Source organism: Cervus elaphus, chromosome 12 (assembly GCF_910594005.1).
Source record: "Cervus elaphus chromosome 12, mCerEla1.1, whole genome shotgun sequence".
NCBI lineage: Eukaryota > Metazoa > Chordata > Mammalia > Artiodactyla > Cervidae > Cervus > Cervus elaphus.
The window spans coordinates 15,689,566-15,711,634 of NC_057826.1; the positions used below are offsets into that span (position 1 = coordinate 15,689,566).

General features: G+C 41.9%; 1 protein-coding gene and 1 long non-coding RNA gene across 15 annotated transcripts in view; one reads left to right on the top strand and one right to left on the bottom strand.

The window, feature by feature from the left end:
* Positions 1–22,069, bottom strand: part of TTLL5 (tubulin tyrosine ligase like 5) — a 307,882-nt gene that overhangs the window by 258,621 nt on the left and 27,192 nt on the right. For all 14 annotated transcript variants that reach the window (XM_043920806.1, XM_043920805.1, XM_043920814.1 and 11 more), the window contains exons 7-9: positions 16,359–16,441; positions 8,589–8,658; positions 8,098–8,182 (exon numbers count right to left, since the gene is read on the bottom strand). In XM_043920806.1, coding sequence (XP_043776741.1) covers positions 8,098–8,182; positions 8,589–8,658; positions 16,359–16,441 — 238 coding nt within the window. The remainder of the gene's footprint in view (positions 1–8,097; positions 8,183–8,588; positions 8,659–16,358; positions 16,442–22,069) is intronic.
* LOC122705464 lies at positions 4,211–21,375 on the top strand. Its single transcript, XR_006344106.1, has 3 exons — positions 4,211–4,443; positions 7,796–7,932; positions 21,219–21,375. It is a non-coding gene; the product is annotated as an uncharacterized LOC122705464 (long non-coding RNA).

Sequence of the window (22,069 nt, forward strand, 5' to 3'; positions counted from 1 at the left end):
GTTAACCGTAAACTGGTACCTAACACATCTGTCGTCCCTACACTCCTTTTTTCAATAGGACTACATCTCTAAAAAAAAAAAAAAAGTTTTCTTCTTCCTAGTTTTCCTTTTTGCTGGGGCATTTATATTCTAAAACTCAGCAAGGACAAGATTATTTATGTTACAGTTCTACAGAGCATAAGCAGAAGTAAGAATAAGAGAAAACAAAAACAAAAAACCTGAACCCACTGGAAAAGTCACCCAAAAGGGCAAACGTGCTACTTTCTTTATGTCAGTCAGCTGAACAAGGAACGGAGAAGACCATGTAGAGGAAAGGCAGGCATGCATGATCTCTTTTCTCCTATCCCAGGAAGTTCTTATGGTTCTCACTAAAACAGGATGAAAGAGACCATATTCATCTCTGATAACTATTTTCCAACATTTTCTTCTTATTTCAGGTCCAAAGGTCCCATTAGTTTCAGATCTGGCCTAATAACCAAGTTCTGATTAACCTACAAAGATTGTTTTTTGTTTTAAAACTTGAATAACTTGGCCAACATTTAAAATTCAGACCTTTCTTCCTCAAACCCAGTAACAGCCAGGGCGCACAGGAGGAAGATGGTGGACAGGATGGGAAGGCAGACCAGACGCAATACAAGAAGGTTATCTAAGCAGGGTGGTGGCCCCACAGGGGTTAAAGCTCACTCAAGGAGGGCATCTGAATGGGTTGGTGACAGGAAGGTTGGAGACTGGCTACGTACAAGGGAACTGAGTAAATAAGTATGTTGAAGATAACAGAATGTTGGGAAAATGTTGGGAATTCAACATTTTCAATGTTGGGAATGTTGGGAAAAAAAGAGATAAAAAGAGATTTAAAAAAAAGAGATAAAAAATACAGAAAGGGGGAAAAACAAGTATAAGATAACAGAATGTTGGGAAAATGTTGGGAATTCAACATTTTCAATTTTGGGAATGTTGGGGAAAAAAGAGATAAAAAGAGATAAAAAAGAGATTAAAAAAAAAAAGATAAAAAATACAGAAAGGGGAAAAAACAAGTATGAATCCAGTAGTTTTGATGTAAAATTGGAGGTATTCACCTGAACTCCTCCTTTTCAATACAGAGATATAGAAAAAAACAAAGTTGTAAATGTCTATGTATGTGTATCTATACACTTATTTCCTAGGTCTGTCCACTGCATGAATCAACGTAGAAATAGCTCAGAACAATGAGCATATCTAGCACCTGAACCTGGATTTCCAAATACTATCCTCCACTAAGTGGCTTCTCGGACGGCTCAGTGCCTGCCCATGCAGGAGTCGTGCTTAGGCAGGAGTTTGATCCCCAGGTGGGGAAGACCCCGTGGAGGAGGAAATGGCAACCCACTCCAATATTCTTGCAATCCAATATTCTTGCAAGGACAATCCCAGGGACAGAGGAGCCTGGTGGGCTACAGTCCATGGGGTCTCAAAGAGTCAGACACGACTGAGCATGCACACACCTAATCCTCCATTAAAAGCAACCACTGCTCCTTGGAGAAAATGGTTGATTCAGGGCAGAGAAAGAAGATGCGCCTGAAATATCTTGAGCTTAAAGAATGAGGGGACACGTCAAAAGAACACCAAAGTCATCTTACAGGAACTCCCACTGGCCAAATCTGGGGCAATTTGAGCATCAAAATAAATCATGAGAGTAAAGGATTATAACCCATTAAGTAACACAGGAATCCTTAAGTCCACATTGGCGTATATAAACAAATGAATAAATGAATAGGATGGACAGAAAACTCTTCCTGGGACTAAAATGCCAAATAATAAAAGTATAATGGGATTAGAAATTCATCACTGGACAACCATCACAGTAATAATTCATTCAAGCAAGAAACATCAATGAATATTAAAACTGGGTGAAAATGAGATGAGGAATGACATTTTACATGGTCTCAAAGTATCTCTTCATAAGATATTAATATGTATCAATTACAGGGGGAAAACAAAGTAACTTTACAGTGGAGAAATCTGCCAGATGCTGTCCTAAGTGTCAAACACCACTAAATAATTGTCACATACCATCAGATTTAATGCAGTGAGAACACGGCATCACTTCTATGACATTCTGGCCAAAAATATATAAGCTGAGGCTAATTATAAAAAAATAACAGACAAACCCAAATTGAAGGACATTCTACAAAAAGATTGGCCTCAATCTCCAAAAATGCTAGTCATGAAAGTCAAGGAAAGGCAGAGTAAATGTTCTAGATCAAAGGAGACTAAAGGGACGCAACAGCTAAATATAATGTGTGATCCTGAATTTGGACCCTTGTATTATAAAGAAAACTATCAGGACAGTTGGCCAAATCTGAATGGGGTTCTCAGGCGAAAGGGAAAGAGGCAGTTCTTCATACTACTTTTATAGCTTTTCTATAACATCAAAATGGTTTCAAAATTAAAAGTCTAAAAACTTTAAATTTTCTCAACAAAAATAAGTTTCTCAATAAAAACCTAGATTTTTTTTCAGCCTCCCTTAAACAGCCAGAAGATTTGGCAATACCACCTGTTCTAGTCCATTCAGGCTGCCATAACAAAATACCATAAACTGCATAAACTGTGAAGCTTATAAACAGCGGAAATTTATTTCCATTGGCTGGAAGTCCAGGGTCAAGATGCAGGCAGACAGACAGCACCTTCCTGTTGTGTCCTCACAAGGTGGAAGGGGTAAAGAATCTCTCCAGGGCCTTTTTTATAAAAGGGCACTAATCATACTCGTGAGGGCTTCACCCTCATGACCTAATCCCCCCCAAAGCCCTCACTTCCTAACACCTTGGAGGGGAGGCGGGGAGATCACATTCAGACTATAGTACCAGCACTACCACATATTAGTTACTTACTGCCAATGAACAAACAGTAAATGCCCTTCAGGTGGGACATGTGATCTATTGTTCTCCAGTCTCCACCTAGCCAACTTATTCAGTCAATGTCCTTGTAAGCATCCTGGTTTGTGATCTGTGATTTAGATTTTCACATATCAAACTTCACTCTATTTAGGTCTGAAAGCTTCAACAAGTTTCTTTACTAGAATTAAACTACCCTACTAGATGGGCTTCCCCTGTGGCTCAGAATCCTCCTGCCAATGCAAGAGTCACAGGAGACGCAGGTTTGATCCCTGAGTTCGGAAGATCCCCTGGAGAAGGAAATGGCAACCGCACTCCAGCATTCTTGCCTGGAGAATCCCAAGGACAGAGGAGCTTGGCAGGCTACAGTCCATGGGGGCGCATGAGTCGGATATGACTTAGCGACTAAACCAACACCTCAAGACAGAATTTCATAGCCTTGACCTTTAAACCAAAATCTTTATTTTGAGAGTAGAAAACAAAAATGGAGGCAGTAGGGTAGGGGGATGTCTGCTTTTTTTGCCAAATCTGAAACCCTGGTACTATTTCACAACCTACTGATGAATAGAGAACTAAATGCCCTTTTCTCCCTCTCTTTTTTTTGTGACACTAAAACATATATAATCTTTATTCTGACAATGCCTTCTTAAATCAAAAACATTTCCTTTTTGCTTTCTAATGTTTCTCAGTAAGAATCAAGGCAAGGATAATAATTCGTCTCAAACTCCCGAGTGTGTATATGAAGGAAAGGGTTTTGGCGTTAGACATATAGTAGGTACTTGACGAGCACTAACCAAAACTCCACTTGGAGTTGCTCATTCCGGAACTTGACCAACATGGGACTCAAACGGGAAAAGAAATCACAGAGTTAGTGGGGTCTTTTGCAAACTCTCTTCCCTCATTCAAAAACTACTTTGTTCTTCTATGAATATGACACCACTGTCAGAGTCATAGGGAGTCCAGATGGAGGACAGTTAAAACCGCACCCCTGACCCCACTTTGATAGCTACATATTCTAACAAACGTTACCACCACTGTACAAAGTAAGAGGAAGCCAGCTCTCAGGAGACCCTGGCTGTGGCACACATGTTATCTTTTAGCAGGTGGAACCCGTTCAGAGCCAGAAAGGCCTGGAGGATGAAGAGACGGCACCTCGGGCAGTCTTGCCAGAAGCCATTGGGTTTCATCCCGGCCTGACCCAGAAAAATCTTATGGAAGAGAACGAGAGGCCCACCAGCTCTCTGATCTGCTGTCAACCAGCTGCGGCCGGGAGACTGCCAAAGTGCTGCAATGACTAGGCAGCGCCCTGCGGAGCCGTCTGGGAGGGGATTACCAGCCTGATCCCCTGCTCTTCGGAGCCAGAAATGACTCAAACTTCACAAACAGCCGGGGCCTGCCAGGGAGGGTGACAATGAGCGCTGGAGCGGGTTTTCTCCCCCTGGTTGGTGTCTCCTCACCCCCGCTTGCTGCAGTGGCAGATTCTGGACAGTGTGTAGCCTGTGAGGTAATCTGAATTCCTTGGCAACCGGCAAGTACCTGAATTCTTTCAAAACCGCAGGAATCCAGCAGAGAAAAGGTAAATATCCCTGCGGAGCCAGTGTTAATTAGCAAGGAAGGCTACTGAAGAAGGAACTGGGGGTGGGGGAGGAAGGGAGAGGCATTACAAATGCTTTGGGATCTTTTCTCAGTTTCCACTGAATAATATGGCCGAGGCAGAAGAGGGGCGGTCCCCGACTTGGGCCTTGTCAGGGTCCCCTCCTCCCAGTCCAGAGCGTGGGTGGAACGCTCCTGGTTCCCTGGATGGACACTTTCATTTCCTCCCAGTGGCCAGCACTACCTATCTTTGGGTCACCGGACAGCACATTTGGTTTTCAACTCAATTTGGTTTTAGTTTTTTTTTTTCAACTTTTTATTTTTCCTGTTTCAGTGAAAATTTGGCTATTAGTTTTGTCTCCAAAAGGGCCTCGTCAAATCATTTAGACCACATACTGGATCCACCTAAAACTGTAAAATCCAGGACAAAGTCTTTTTGGATTCCACCTCTGACAGGAAAAAGAACCTACACCATGTTAGTAGAGAACAGCACCCCTCTCTGGAAACTCGAGTGTCCCCTGCTGGTGCAAAACAGCAACAACACAGGCATGAAACTCACAAGTAGGAAGGGGCAAAAGGCTGGACTCAAACACCACTAACACAGTTTTTTTTAAAACATCTCAATAATTGGCTCACGTATAAGAAAACGAAGAAGTTTTTTCTACTTCCTATGTAAACAAAGCAAGGACAAATCAAATGATTTATCTAGAAAGAACCTACTTCAGGTCTTTTTCTTTAGCAAATTTAAGAAGGTAAAGAATTTACACAAAATTCGTATTTCATAGAACTGCCTTGCAAAATGAACTTAATCTTTCTGTCACTTAAACATGAATTTTGAGGCCCCAGATGGAAGTGATAAGGGATAAAATCTTCTTTTCTAAAGAAGGAAAGCAGTTACATTGCCACTGGTTCTGTCTCTTTAGGAAAGATTATGGTTTTCCTTGCTGAGCCTCAAAGTAAAATGGTCTAGTGATCTCATCCCGAACTGATTATCTTCAGTAATGTCTATATAAAACGCACGTGACCCAAGATTACTAGAGGCTGCAGAGCTGGAGATGCTGTAGACTATTGTTGAATGTAATGACACAGTCAAACGGCTTCTGAGGATTAAAAAGCAGCAGATGAATGCCAAGATACACAGTGGTTAAGACACAGGGACTTAGGCACATGGAAGCTATTGTGCAGAGCATATGCACCCTCCCAGGACTAATAGCCTATCATAATGAACCATTGTAAGGATTTTACATTCACCTATACTTTCAGGTAAAATAAGCCAAAGCCTTGAAAATTCATATTTTTTTGGTTCAATTTAATCCAAATTTTTACAAAGCTGTTTTCCAAATTATTCCGAGAAACAGCATCCATTTTTAAAATATACTATAAATACTCAGTTCCAGCTGGAGGCAAGAGACAAGAGTTACTTAGTTCAGTGGTTTCTGACTTCCAACACACACCCAACAGCCAAAGCACTTGCATGTCTGTAGTAAACTCTATAATAAATATCAGTACTGCTCTCATTTCATATCTGAATGACTGAGGCTTAAAACGACACCAAATTTTACCAATAGAGAGGGTGTTAATACTATGGGTGAAATACCTTTGGAGTAATATGCAAAACATAGTGCAATGAGATCCTGGAAAAACAGTGAGCATAACCTTGAGGTCTTTTCCCCATTCAAGAAGTCCAGTCTAGACTAGATAGTCAGTGCTGATCCTCACGTTCTATGTGACTCCTCCCCCAACTACCAAAGAACAAGAATGTCAGAACATGAAGATTGCTTTGTGTGGCTACGGGTGTCTACCCAGGTCACCTTATCCTAATTCTGCAACAAGCACAATAAATGACACTTAATAGAAATATAATTATGATGATGGACATTCACAGCTGGTTTAAAATTTACAAATATAGGCTCTCATGAACTCTCTTAAAAAAAAAAAGAGGTCCAGTTTAGTACATTATGATATAAAAAATAGAGAGCCAATGGGCATTTGCTGTATGCCTCAGGGAACTCAAGCTGGGGCTCTGGGCTCTGTGACAACCTACAAGGGTGAGATGAGGAGGCCGGTGGGAGGGAGGCGACACATGTATACCTATGGCTGATTCATGTTGAGGTTTGGCAGAAACCCACACAAGACTATAAAGCAATTATCCTTCAATTAAAAGTAAATAAAGTTTAAAAATAAAAGTCCAGTTTAGAACTTACAGTTGCAGGGGGAAAGAGACAGCTAGGGAGTTTGGGATGGACATATACAGGCTACTTTATTTAAAGTGAATAACCAACAAGGACCTACTATAGGACATGAAACTCTGCTCAACATTAGGTGACAGCCTGGATGGGAGGGGAGTTTGGGGGAGAATGAGTTCCTTCACTGTTTACCTGCAATGACCACAACGTTGTTAAACAGCTATACCCCAATACAAAATAAAAAGTTAAAATAAAAAGAAGTCCAGTTTATGGCAAGACATAATCAGTTCCTGAGAAGGGTACAGGAGACAAGTTGAGTGAGGATGAGTGGAAGTGAAGAAGCTCATGACACACAGGAGGGAAGTTCAGACATCTCAAATTACAAAAGGGAAAACCCTCAGCACTTTGTACACCTGAGCAGAAGTAAGGGGCCCATTTCACTGCCTTCTCATTCTAGATAATGTACTCAGCTTTTATCCCTATACATCAAAATATGAGAGCACAAGTGTTTCAAAACATACAGAAAACTTTTCCAGGAAAATCTGATTAGAGTTAGTAGTTTGTGCCCAGATACCTGGTTCAGCCCTTTAACTAAAAACTGAGAAATGTTTTAGTGTTTTTCCTCCTCAATTTTCGAGGAACCAGAGATCAGAACTAGAGTGCTTCAGTGGCCATCAGTGTTCCCAGGATTTAAACTCAAAAATCTTGGTAAAGAATATGACTGGGCTTATAAATGCTGTCAGTGCCACCTAGAGGTAAAGGGAAGACATGGTCCAAGCAGTTAGAATCCAGTTACCTGTTCTCACCCTCTGGCTCCAGTCACAGGATGTGAATAAAAGAAGGTTATCTATTTAATCATTGGTGCTTTGACATAAGTTAAAAAAAAAAAAGTGGCTAATGCCCCTCTCTTAAATACAAGAGGTCATGAAACGGCTCAATCCTTCCACTCTGGAGTCAGATCCAGGGGTTTAAATTCTCTCTCCACTATCAACCAGCTGGAGACGTCAGGGAAGTGACTTCAAGTTTCCTTAACTCTCTAAGCCTCAGTTCCTTCAACTGCAAAACTACCTCGACTTTAAGGTTGTTATAAGCATTACAATAAATGTCTGATATAAAACAGCTGTGGGATTTTGTTTTTTTCCTTTCTAGACCATCTGTGACGCACAGTGGCCCGAGAATCTTCCTATCTTATTACCACTGCATGAAAGCACAATGTGATCCTGGATCCCAGCTAGGAAAGGCGAGTGTGTACATATAGAGGCTTACTCATGTGCGCGGATATGCAGGTGAGACTGTGAATGAAAGTAAGACTGATTTCTGTAAACTGAAGCTCACCTGGGGACACTCCTATTTTCCTGAGTTGAATACAACAGGAAATACGACCTGACCTTAATACACTCTTCAGTGGGTCAACCCACATTAACAACACCCTACACCCAAGGGTCTCTTACCTAGCTAGTCCTTCTTCATAGAGATAGATGACAAGAGGGTCATAGGAAGTCACCAGCACATAGAGGCGCACATCAAATTTGAAATCTAGAAAAAAAAATCAGGGTGCACAGGGAAAAACTAAGCTCTGGGTTTTCTGTTACAGACAACTGTAACAAAGAAACAGGAACGGGAGAACAGTTCTCCCCCCTCCCCCTGAAACACACACTGCCCACAAACCTCACCTCTGAGGATAAATAATAATTATACCACATAAACATATATATAGTTTCCACACATATTTGTTACTATTATAACAATAGAAAACACTGTTTTTTATTAGCTTCAAAATAATCCCAGGAGGTAGGTAAGAAACCAGCTTCATCTCTGGAGCCACAGCTGCCAAGCATTTCACACTAGCTTAATAAACACTTACTAGAGAAGACTATAAAAAATGTTTAAAAAAATTAGTGAGATCTAGCCCAATCCAGTCAAAGACTTAATCACAACTCACCATCTATGAGCAAGGGGTTGTTAATGTAACGGGAGACCAGGATGTTCTCTTCCAGGGAAATCTGGTTTGGCTGTTGAGCAAAGAGAAAAAAATGAAAGGTAAAAATGCAAAGGAAACCTAACTTACTGTAAAGAAGCAAAGTTCTTAACCTGTGAGAAATAATAATGTGGAAAACTAAAACTCTAAGAAAAGTCTTCCTCTAAGTTATCCATATAATATACCACTTCCATAAACACTGTGAGAATCCAGTTATGGAGGGGTGAGGGAGGGGCAGGATTTACACAGCACCTCTCACAAAATAAACAGAACCTAAACAGCTTTAAAGATTTTTATACATGATATTAAATATTTACATACCAAGAAAATAAAAGTTACTTTAAAAAATAAATAAAAATTTGCTTTCTCCCAGATGTAAATAAAGCATATTGGATATTTTAAAATATCACCATTATTCTTACAGGAAGACTTTCATCAAGTTACTCAGAGAAATTACAGAATTTTTACAAAAGAATTTTTACAAAATCTTTCTACAAAAGATCCTGGCATTTTCCCCGTGAAATGGGATGGATGGTTCACTGATTCACTTGCTGTGCCACTGTAGGTACAGATTGAACTGCTGCTGCTGCTAAGTCGCTTCAGTCGTGTCCGACTCTGTGCGACCCCATAGACGGCAGCCCACCAGGCTCCTCCGTCCCTGGGATTCTCCAGGCAAGAACACTGGAGTGGGTTGCCATTTCCTTCTCCAATGCATGAAAGTGAAAAGTGAAAGTGAAGTCGCTCAGTTGTGTCCGACTCTTCGTGACCCCATGGACTGTAGCCTACCAGGCTCCTCTATCCATGGGGTTTTCCAGGCAAGAGTACTGGAGTGGGAAAGATTGAATTAGATCTCTTAAAGACTTTCTTCAATGTAAAGGAATTGCTTATACAATAAATAATGATGAGTATTGATGGGTGCTGCATAAGGCACTGGGGATACAGTGGTGAAGAAACAGATGTGATCCCTGCCCTCACAGAGCCCAAGCCCTACTCCCAAAGAGTCTGATGTTTGGGGAGAGGGAGAGGAAAATACAGAATTTAAAAGAATACAAAGTAGCATGTCTACAAGTGGGACAGTGAGGTTGCCCAGTGGAAATGCAGACCTGCTAGGAGGACCAGTCAGGGAAGGCTGGTTCAGGATGAGTAGGTCCAGAAGGGAGTGTTGAAAGCCAGCAAGCACACGGTGGAAAGGGAAGGAGGCCAGTGTGGAAAGACAAAGCCCAGGTAGAAAGGAGAGTGGGCAGATTCAGTGACTTGGGGCTAAAAGATTCAATTGGGAAATAATGAAAAATATGGTTAGATAATTAGAAAGGAAGACCCCACTGGCAAAGGGATTTAAACCCCTGGTAAGAGGAATTTAGATTGAACATAGTGGGAAACAGGAAATTACTGTAGATTCTTGATTAAAGATCAGGAACAGAACAACTCCAAGTGAGATGAAGACAGAAAAATCAGCTGTCAGTCACCACAATCCATGCAGGACAAAAAGACTCCAAAAGGAAAATGTCTCTAATGATAATTGTGAAGATAACAGCTATTGTAGCAGCAACAGACACACTATTAATATTAGCAGGAAAAAAAAACTTAATAAATGTACCGAACATCTGCTATGTGCCAACATTGCTCTTATCCTTCACAAGTATTATTTCATTTAATCATCATCCAATATTCACGTGGTAGGTGTAACACCACCCAAACATTACAGATGAGGGGTGAGTCAGAGGGGGTCAGGAAACTGCTCAAAGTCACACGGCTAAGAAGTGATAGAGCACCATTTGAACCCAGACAGTCTGCCTCAGAAACTTAGTTCTTAAACACTATTTTCACCTCTTCTCCCAAGTTCTGACCTAAAGCAGCTGTCGCCCCAATTCAAAAGTTTGTCTTTATAAAAATGTATTTGTTATCCTAAGTACTACAGGTTTGGTTTTGTTTTTTTTAAAGGATAATGTTGTGACCCTGGGGTGAAGATGATAAGATTTCGCTCTCATTTCCCACTGCTGCCATCTCACTCAGAACACAACTTTACAAGTCATATCTATGCGTCATACGGACACTGCAACATCACTACTGATTCACACTTTGGATCTGGTCACCCCCACCATTTCCTGATCAGTTTCTCACACAGACTATCTCTATTTTGAGTCAGCTTAGTGTGTAAGAACTGATGTAATCACAGTACAAAGCAGCAAGCTACAGGCCATGTTCCAAACCTAAAAGTAAACAATTGCAGCTCTTTTTCTACTAAGTAACACCTACAGGCTACAATAGATATCTGACCACCCAACCTGACCACCCAGCTTTCCTCGGAACCAGAGACGACACTGGTAATGGTCTTTACTCTATGACACTCTATCTAATGTCCATGCTCACTTCCTCTCTTTCCTTCCTCATCATATATATTTGTCCTTTGAGTTATGCAGAACATAATCTCTTACACTGTTCAGATAACTTGTTCAATGGTCTATACCTCTCATTTCTGTCTGCATCAGGAATTAAACTGTAAATTCATAGAAGAAAAGAATGGTTTTGAATACAGTTGTTGGGGTTTTTTTTTGTATACTATAGCATACAGATAAGCAACTAATAAAATCTCTTTGATATCTTCAAGCCTTTTTGATATTTTCATCCAAATATCTTCTTGATATTTTCATCCATCCCCAATTAACTCATTTTAAATGATGTAAACTCTAAGCTCAAACTGCCCTCCTAAGTATGCTAAAGCAAGAATTTAAATTCTAGGGAAACACATCCATTTTTCTAATTCGACTTTAAAGCTCATGGTATCTGTTAAGTTATTGTAAGATAGAATGGTACAACGGTCAAGAGGTTATGCTCTGGAATCAGCCAGGCCTTGAGTCAAAATCTTCACTTACTAAGGAAGGAATAGTAACGACCTCTTAGGATTCTCATAAAAAAGACTAAGGGAGATTGTATTTGGGAGGTACAGTGGTAGGCACATAGTAAATGCTCAAGAAATATCAGTTATTATTATTACTGCAAACTCAATTGTATCTGTGTATTTCCATTTACTGAGTGCCACAATTCAACAGCATTCCTCATTGCATGCCATATACCACTCATATCATTCAGCGCACTCAATTATAATGAAGAGACGTAAGAATTAGGAGACAATCCCTATTCCTACAATAAAGAGACCTAAGAATTAGGAGATGACCCCTACTCCTCAGGCAGGTTGGCACCCGGCATGCAGCAGGGACGTCCTAAATATCTGTTGAACAGTGAGACCTATGAGCGTGTGGAGAACGTATGAGCAGACAGAAACAAGAGAGCTGTGGAGAATTATATTCACAAATAGAAGGATGAACAGTGACCTAAATACTCTCCTAACCCTAACTCTCCTGATACTTCCAAATTTCAGAGAAGATACGTGTATCATATTTACCGTGGATAATGTGTGAGACAAGGATGACTAAACTTGACTTCCATAATCAAATTCATACCTTAATCGGAAAACACCAGATCTTTTCCCTCCTTGATTTGAATATACTAAATTGAGAAAATATGCCATTTAGTCACGGTTACTGAAGGAGCTGGAGCAAACACGACTCTGCTCCTTCATGCTGTGTTTCCAGAGTTAAAGAGCCCAGCACTAAGGTCAGCCAAGACGCGCCCACCTGCAGGGGCTCACACTCCTCTCTCTTCAGTGTTACATGAAAGGAATGCTTTTCCTATCCTTTATCCTATTCTCCTAATGGCAAAAGTGGCTATTTGCACATGTTTTCCAAAAGGTTATGACTATTATGGGGAATTTTTAATGAGAGGCCCTTCTTGCTTCAGCGGGAAAACAGGGGAAGGTGTTTTTACTTGGCCCTCACACCTAACTCTGCCCCACCCCGCCACGCCTCACCCACTCACACTAGTGGGGCTCGCAGACCCTCCAGCAGAGCCCTCCCTCTCCATTCCCCTGGAGTCTAAAAGGAAAGCAGGCAGCGGCCTTGGAAAGAGTTACTTCATCCAGTTGGCTAATGGGTCACATATTCCATGGGAAAGGATCCAGGTATGGAACAGAGGAGATAGTGAGGCTGTGTGTGTGTGTGTGTGTGTGGAGGGAGGGAGAGGAGCGTATTAACTGTATGGTTTGTAGGTCTGGGTAAGATGTGATAAAATTCCAGATCTGGAGAAAAACTGGGAATATTTTCCCATTACGTCCACAAGCTGCCAGCTCTCCTGGTGCTTGCTGGCATCTCCCCAGGCTTCTGTCTGGCACCCCCACCAAAGACCTCAAAGAATCAGACTCATTCCAAAGCTTCACTGAGGGGGAGGGGGCAGGCAAAGGGTCCCGCCAAGTACTTTGATCTCTGCAGGGGGTCTCCAGGGAGTCAGCCCAGGGAGAGGTGGGAGGCAGGAGCAGAGTTTGCCAAACGCATTCTCTAAAGACTTGTCACCCCCTTTATGAGACAGGGAAGAGTCAGGGCACGGGGTTCTCAGCCCCACCAAGGAAAGTTTAACTTTTCTATTCTTTATGATGTTGATTTTAAAATAACAAATCACCAGGGCAAAAGAGCATTCCAAGAGAAAAAAGTCCCAGATGAGCTGGGAATAGATCCTATTCTTTTTGACTCATGTCTAAGAAAATAAAAAGCAAACTTGTACCACAGTTGACTTTCAATAGCAATTCCATTTGGCAGCTCAAACCCAAACCCAAACGAGGGCCGTCTATGAGATTCAAACAACACTGGAGCTCCTGGCGCGGAGCTGGAGGAAAAGCTGTTGGACAGGAGCCTTCACACCAAGGTCAGAACAGAAACAAGAAAAGAGAGCTCTGCAGCATATGACCAGGGCCTTCTGTCCACAAGAGACCCCGGGCAGAAGGTCTCCGGAGTGACCCAGGGGCAGGGAGCAGGCCTTGTAGCCTGGGCCTGGGGCTGCACAGTTACTGCATCAGAACCACATTCTGTATTTCTCCAGCATAAAAGGTCAGGCTATCAGTGTTTACTGTACAGTTTTTAGTCCAGACTGAATTTGAGGATTTTCCCATGTGAAAGACCCCTCAGAAAATCAGTTTCTGCACATATAGAAAATAGCTCAGATCGTGTGCAGGGAAAGAGAATTGGGAAATTTGAGATGGTTATACCGACTGCACACACAACATCCATCTCCTGCTCTCTGCCCTTCCAGGGTCCCACTGGAAGGACAGAGAAGATATTTTTAAAAGAATGAAATGATAAATAACAAGGGTAGAAAACAGTTAAAGGAACCAACAAAAGACCAAAGGTTTAGGGAAATCCTGAAAGACGGAAAGCATCTGCGAACAGGTTGAGAAAACAGAGCAAAGGAAGACCCAGCCCCACATATCACAGAGGGGAGAGTGATCTTCCCAAGAAGGCATCTGAGAAGTTCCAAGCTGGCAGCAAACACATATGGAGAGCAGGAGGGAGCCAAGGGACAAGAATCGGATAATTAATTAACGAACGGTGTTTAAAACACTGCGCCCAACAGGACTTCAACAACCGCAGCTTAGCCCTCAGAATGAAACCTAACAAGAGAACGGAGGACGTCTGTGTGAGTGGGCGCAGGGATCTGACAGAGGGCAACTCTGCAACCCCATGGCAGACACAAAAGGGAAAACAGGGGAAGGGCAGCAGCGCCCCAGAGGGAAATCGCCAAACTCTTCTGTTGTAGCCACGCGTTCCGGGAAACAAACTCACTCAGAAGGACAATGCAGATAGTGGAGTGCAGTTTATTACACCGGCGGGCCCAAGGTAGAGTCTCCTCTTAGCCAAGGACCCCGACCAGTCTTTGTGAAAACCTTATAAACCCTAAGTATACTTGCTCAAACCTACCTCCCCAAGTTCTCTGAAACTAGTATGAACAAAGAAAAAGAAAGATACAAAGTTAACCCATGATTCACATGCCTTAAGCCGAGGTAGTTAACAGTGGACAATTATCAATAGGCCTGTGGTCATACCCCTAGAAGCATAATAGAATTTATTATTCTATTCAGTTACACAGATAATTAGGGTATTCTTTTAGGCGATGGGGAGTCTAGGTACGAGCCCTGGGGGTCTTCCATCCGGGGGGTCTGGTTTTCTAGTTGGTATGTCATTTCCATAGATACTGGGCATATCGCTCAAAGTCCACAGTCCGGCCCAAGACGGAGTACTGCTTTCAAGATGGAGCCTGTTCTGTCTGTTTCCTCCTTCACTTCCTTTAAATCCACAATCAGGCCAGTCCTGTTTTGGCAAGGGAAAGGGAAGAGGCAACGATCCTCACCCACATCAACCTAAGGGACAGACTGACAGTCAAAATGCCTTGCCCTTGCCACAAGGCTCAGTCCGCCCTCCTGTCCAGGGAATTGGTCCTACACAACGGCAGGGGAAACCCAGGCTGCCTGTCAATTTCAATCAGTCTAGTCTTCTGTTCATTAGTATGACTCAACACTGAAGGTCACTAAAATTGAGAAAATCCAATAGCAAGGGAAAAAAAAAAAAGGCCCAAGAAAAGTCATGGAACGAAAGAGAACTTTAAAAAGCTTTCAATTCATATGGTCAGAAAGACCAGCTGGCAAACTGCATCTATTATGCAATAACAAGATGTTATCCAGAAAAAAAAAAAAAGGCAAATCGGAAAATAAGAGTTTTTGTACATCATGAGAGCCAATATAGAAATACAGTAGATGGAATGAACGATAAAATGGATAGCACTCAAACGGGTGATCCAGAATATAATGATGGGAAAAGTCAGAGAATTTAAAATGGGAAAAAAGTTGACAAGAAGACCCAGAATGCTTCAAAAAGGAGCTTCAGAAGCAGAAGCAAGACAAAAAATTAACAATTTTCCCTGAACTAAAGAAAAACACTGGTTTCTAAACTGAAAGGGCTGACCAAATGTCCAGGAGGAAGTATGAACAAAGACCCAGACTGAAATATTGATTAAATTTCAGAATTCCCATCTGTAAAATTTCTATAAGTTTAAATTTTTTACTCAACTTACAAAGCAGAGAAACTGAATCACAGTTATTGAAGAAAATGTAAACATGATAAACCTTTAAATTATAAAAACAATAAAAAAGTAACTGAACTTTGAGATGGAATGTGGAAGGGAGGATAGGCGGTGATATGAATGCAGTGAAAACCAAACTAAGAATTAAGAAACAAAATGTAAAGTTGAGAAAAGATAAAACACAAATCAACTGTATTATTAAGTTCTAACTACTGTTAAAAGTAGTTTAAGTACTGTTAAAAGAGTGAGACTGGGGTTAAGACTTTATTTTATTTACTCTGTGTATCTATTCAACTGAAAAACAACTTTTAATGAGGGTCTGGCAAAGAACCAAGATACTGATGACTTCTGAAAAGAGAAGTGGATGAGGAGGAGGAAGTGGGGCGGGCAGGAGCAGCAAGGATGCCGAGCCAAATTAAATTACGGTTAATTCGTTTGATGATCTTGAGGGCAGGAACCCACAGTTCCCCTCACAATAGGAATTAAATGTGTGTGCTACCAGCTAATGCTTAGTGCGGAGGAATCTGCAAGACAGAACGCTGGAGACAGAAAAAGCACTTCATTTCTTTTGACACCAAAGGCTGCCCTCCCCCCAAATTCAATCAACTGACACTAGCCATAGAGTAACTGCTGGCATGGGAGGAGGTTACTGCTAGTAAGGCGAAGAGTAGACTCATGCCCTCCTTCAAAGTACACTTCTGAACGCACACTTAGCTAACACAAAGGGAAGAACAAACATAGGGTCAAGTACGCCCCCCACTACATACTTACATTGTTGATCAGGTAGACGCCCCGCCCCCTGGAAGAGGCCACTGGTTTTACGATCCAAGGTCCCCGGTCCTTTGAATATGAATCTGCTCAAAATATTGGAAGACAAAAAAAAAGCGGGAGAAAGAAAGGATAATTTGAGTTTTTTATCTCAAATTCCAACATGGTTACCTACTCAAGGTACCCAAAGAGTTTTCCAAATTTCTAAGTGAAGGACAGCAGCTAAAATAACCTGTATTTTTGGACTAGCCTTAAAAATGAGGAGAGAGAGAGAGAGAAGGGAAAGAGATAAGGAGAAAAGAGGAGACAGCAAAATTACATAATATATTTCTTCCATCATTTCTCCTCTTGAATGAGAGGATGAAGACAAAATAAGGCAAATATTCAGATGTCAGCCTATCACTGTCACAAACCACCTCATGAATCTTTGAGACCCTTACCAGCATTACCTAAGGGACCCGCAGAGGCTCACACTGCAGACAGTGACACTGTGAGTCAAGAGCAGACCCCCTAATACGGGTGCTTTCCTTAAGCAATGTTCTCTGAGCTTTTAAGGAAAAAAAGTCACCTTAAATCCATCAATCTGAGTGGAAAGGTAGGAAAACAATTGACAAGTAGTTAAAAGGTGCCCCTTTTGTTCCTTTCCTAGGTTCAGGTTTACACCTTAAATACCTTTGGATCACAGGAAGGGAAGCCACACCACCAAAGAGTCCCAGAGGCTTGCAGATGGCTCTGGCTGCCACTTAGGGAAGGTCAGGGGACATGAGAGAGAAGCAGGAACAAGGGACTCTCCCCCTCTGATAGAAGCCAAACTGCCTTTTCAAGGTCTCCCAAGAGGAACTTGGCTTTGTCAACACCACAAACCATTTCACCAGGAGAGAAAGATCTCCTCGTCTACTCTCCCCAATCCTCCCCAGCTTTTCCCCTTAATGCAACCTGACAGAATTAGGAAAAAATGCCATGTGCCGCAGAGAATTTAAAACTCCGTGAGCAATTCCACTTCTGGAAATGTATTCTTTAGTCACACGCTGCTCACACGTTGAAATGTCCTTTGTACAAGATTATTCGGTGTTGTATTTTAATAGCAAAAGATGCCCATCAATTAATTAAATACTCTATATTGCATCTATACGAGGGGCCAGAAAACTTTTTCTTACTAAAAAGTCAGATGATAAATAGCTTAGGCTTTGCAGGCCATGCAATCTCTATTGCAACTACTCAACTCTGTCACTGTAGCTCAAAAGCCACCAGAAAGAATATGTAAACAAAGGGGCATGCTGGGTCCCCCAAAACTTTATGGATGGACACCAAATTTCCTATCATTTCCATGTGCCACAAAATCTTATTTGTCTTTGACTTTTTTCCCAACCATTTAAAAATGTAAAAACCATTTTTAGCTCATGGGTCCAGATTTGACATAAAAGCTGTAATTTGCAGACACCTGTTCTACATAACGAAATACTAAGCAGACACACAAAATGAGAATGTTATTAATGAGAGGGAATGAGCTCAAAGACAGGCTGTTGAGTGAAAAGAAGTAAAGTGCAGGGCACTGGGTATTATACACTCCCATCTGTTCACAAACACGCTCAAGCCATGTGCTAGAAGTGCTCAGAATATCTTTAGAAGGATATGTATAAATACTATACTGATCACTTCTGGGGAGAACTAGATGACTGAGAAAGAGAGGAGAAAAAAGGTTTTTCACTGATTATCGTTTTGTACTTCTCTTGTGCCATGACTATATTACCTTTCAAAAAATATAATTTAAAAGAACATTACAGCATACTAACACATATATATGGAATTTAGAAAGATGGTAATGATAACCCTATATGCAAAACAGAAAAAGAGACACAGAAATACAGAACAGACTTTTGAACTCTGTGGGAGAATGTGAGGGTGGGATGTTTCAAAAGAACAGCATGTATACTATCTATGGTGAAACAGATCACCAGCCCAGGTGGGATGCATGAGACAAGTGCTCGGGCCTGGTGCACTGGGAAGACCCAGAGGAGTCGGGTGAAGAGGGAGGTGGGAGGGGGGATCGGGATGGGGAATAAGTGTAAATCTATGGCTGATTCATATCAATGTATGACAAAACCCACTGAAATGTTGTGAAGTAATTAGCCTCCAACTAATAAAAAAATTAAAAAAATATATATATATATAATTTATGTAATTTTAGAGTCCTGTGATGGATGGCATATTTACAGTTATAAGACAAATTAACCTTTATTAATCTCTATAAAGTGAAGCCACTGAATACATGTATATGTATACACTTTATTTTCTCCATTTTGCCATTTTCCCCAAATTCTGAGATTACAATAGATTGACAATGAAAGGAACTATTAAAAGAAAACAAAGATTTTTTAAACTTCATTCATTTAGTACTTCTAAGTTCCCAACACGTGTCAAGCAGTTCTTGAGTGTGTGGAATGCAGATAGTCTTCACCTTCACAGAGATTAGCCCAGCAGAAAGGCAGACACTAAGCAAGAAATCAAACATTCACAAAGAGAAAGGGAGGGAGCCACAGGAATGCCACAGAAAATGACCAGACCTCGCTGGAGACAGAACCCTCTGGGAACAAATGAATGCAGAAAATGCTCATTTTCAGAACAGCGGAAATCTAGCTAAATGCAACTTCTGCCATCTAACACTTTGAACAAATCTTACTTTGTGGATTGGCCTTATCAGAAGCTGCTGCTTCTAATGGTGCTTCACTTTTATCATATTCTTGAAATCTTAAGTACCAAAAAGTTGTCCTTATGCTAGGCATTTCTCCTTGATTTGTTGTATTTCAGAACAAGGACTGATTTCTTTCACAGGTTCCAAAAATGTGCATCAGAAGCAGAGGCAGGGCAAAGAGCGAGGCAGTCTGTCAGGACGATATATACTGGACGGGGGGCCTGCAATTCTTGCCAGTGCCTTCTAGCTCCTAGGGTGGCAGCATGCTCGGTCTAATGGAAAAAGCACTGAACCAGGAGTAGGAAGATCTGAGTTCTAATTATCCAGTCTCATTTTTAAAATGTGGGCTTTAAGTCTGATTTGAATTATGAGATCTCTCATAATCCTACTATTAGGATTCTATAAGTTTACTGATTGCTATGAAGTCCAGTCATCTGCAGTTAACTGGCTGACATCAAAGTTTTGCTCATTCCTTTGAATTACTTCTGCCTCTCTTACATCTAAAGATAGCCAGAGGACACAATTCTGGCCCATGAGAAGTAACCAGGAATCTGCTGAGCTGTGGGGTAAGATCTCTGCCTTTCTGATATTGGTACCACCCTGTCTTCCTTGCTCTTTCTTTCTTCCTGTTTAGAAAGTTGTCCACTGGGGGGATGTGGCTGTAGCTGGCAAGCTTTTTGGTTAGGATCTTCAGGGTCACAGACCTCCAACTGTACCACACACCGTCACACTAGCAGCAGGGGCGCCGGGAATCTAGCAAGATCTGGTCCGCATATGCCAAGCTTCACATTCTAATTATTGGAAACAGTTTGGCAATATCCTGGCTTTCACTCTCTTGAGGCAGTATTTGGTCTGTGGCCTTGGTCTCTGCAAAGATGCATCTCCGGTTTTCCCTTATAAGAACAGAAAGCTACAAATTCATGAGATCCGCCTCAATTGGTATCTCTAGCATCTTCAGGCAGCCCTCGTGTTCCTTACCAGTTCTCTTCCAAAGGCCCTTTGCAGGCTATTCACATGCCTTTCTGCCCCTCAAACACCCAAACCCATCCCTAGGCCCCTCATTCCTGGTATGTGTCCTCATTGCCCTCCTCACCAAGAAGGCTGGTAATGTGTAACATAAACCCACTCACCTGCTTTCCTCCCATTGAAAAGTGCTATCTGGGTGACCACTTAGCTTCCTTCCTTCCACCTTTTAGGGGAGAGACTCACCCTTCCACTCGCGCTCTTGATCAAACTCTCTCCTGCCCCATCTGGGACCTCATTCCTTTGCTTGTATCTTCAATCTCTCTCTCCCCTCTGATTTCTCTGTGGTTCTTCCTCTCTCTCTTTTTCTTGTTTATGGTAACCATATCCACCTCCACATCTGCAACTTCAAGAATCTATATCCCTGGCCAAAATTCAAAACTGCCTTTACAACTGCCTGCAAAACATCACCACATGAAAGCTGGTAGGCACCTCAAATCCACATCAGGTCCAAAATGTGACACTCCTCTTGTCTTCTAGAATGTAGAACCCATAAGAATTTGAAGAATATGCTACGGTAGCAATTCTACTGAAAAACAGGTCAGGCTTGAACAGATGGGGGCACTCTAACTCTATCTAATCTTCTGAATGAGCATCCAGCCCTCAAACCAGCCTCCAAAGGGTGGGGGGAGAACCACAGAATAGGAACTAGTGGAGAGGAAAAAGGGAATTTTCAACTTAATATCCCTTTAGTGTTTAAAACAGAATTATTCTAGACTTTGATTTCTAATTAGGGATTCAACAGCAGGAGGTGTTCATTTTCAGGAGCCCTTTTACATTGCTGACATGGTAGCTGAGGCATTTTTATGCTATCACGTTGGCTTACTACATAATTTTTTTACTTTTTTTATGTAACGATGCATCTCAACATAATTTGAAATAGGAAATACCATTGAACATATGTTATGTACCTATCAGGCTCCATTCCAAGTGCTTTCCATGTATTAAGCTACTTAAACATCCCAGCACTATAACATTCATACAGGTAATAGTCCCACTGAACAGAGGAGCAAGGTCAGACACAAGAGGTTCTGGTACACAAGCCCCCTAACAAAAATTCCTAACTACAAATGTTCAGCTCTGAGTACACTGTCGCTCTGAAGCTAACTTAATTCATCTACTGAATTCTCTATTCTGACCCATTCCAGAGCCTGCTGTGGACCAACACTGAACCACTGGTCCCAGCGTGGGCAACAAGTGCTCTCAGAGGAATGGCCTCTCCGAGGGGAAGCAGGAGAACTGTGACCATCCCTGACGCGAGTCCCAGAGGATGAACACCCCACTGCGTGACCGGACCAGACGGCAAAGTCCAGCAGGTTAACAGGATCAAAGCCAGGAAGTCTAGAGCAAACTTTCTCTTCCTCTCATGCTTCCTCACGATAGAGGAACAGTCTCTCTCTTGGACTTACTCAGAAGACAACTATCCATCTGTCTATCCTGTGTCGAATCTGATCTCCCCCACAGAAGCGGCCTCTCTCGAGGGAGGTATTGAGAGATGGTCATGGTGTGCACACGCCCGGTGTCTTTAGCCACAAGGCACAGTGGTGAGGAGCTTGGCTTCTGAAACCAAACAGCTGTATAATTTACGGAAAGTTACTTAACCTCACTGTAACTTAGTCTTCTCCCGTATAAAGCTGGGAATAGTAACAGTTCCTACCTCAGAGTAAGGCACCACTTAGAAGGGGGCTTAACAGAAAGAAAATGCTCATCAGCTATTACTGCTTCTATTTCAGTTCAGTTCAGTCGCTCAGTCATGTCTGACTCTTTTCGACCCCATGGACTGCAGCACGCCAGGCCTCCCTGGCCATCACCAACTCCCAGAGTTTACTCAAACTCATGTCCGTCGAGTCAGTGATGCCATCCAACCATCTCATCCTCTGTCATCCCCTTCTCCTCCTGCCTTCAATCTTTCCCAGCACAGGGTCTTTTCCAATGAGTCAGTTCTTTGCTTCTATTTAGACTCTCCCTAAAGACCTGCCTCACTCCTTCTCTGTATTTA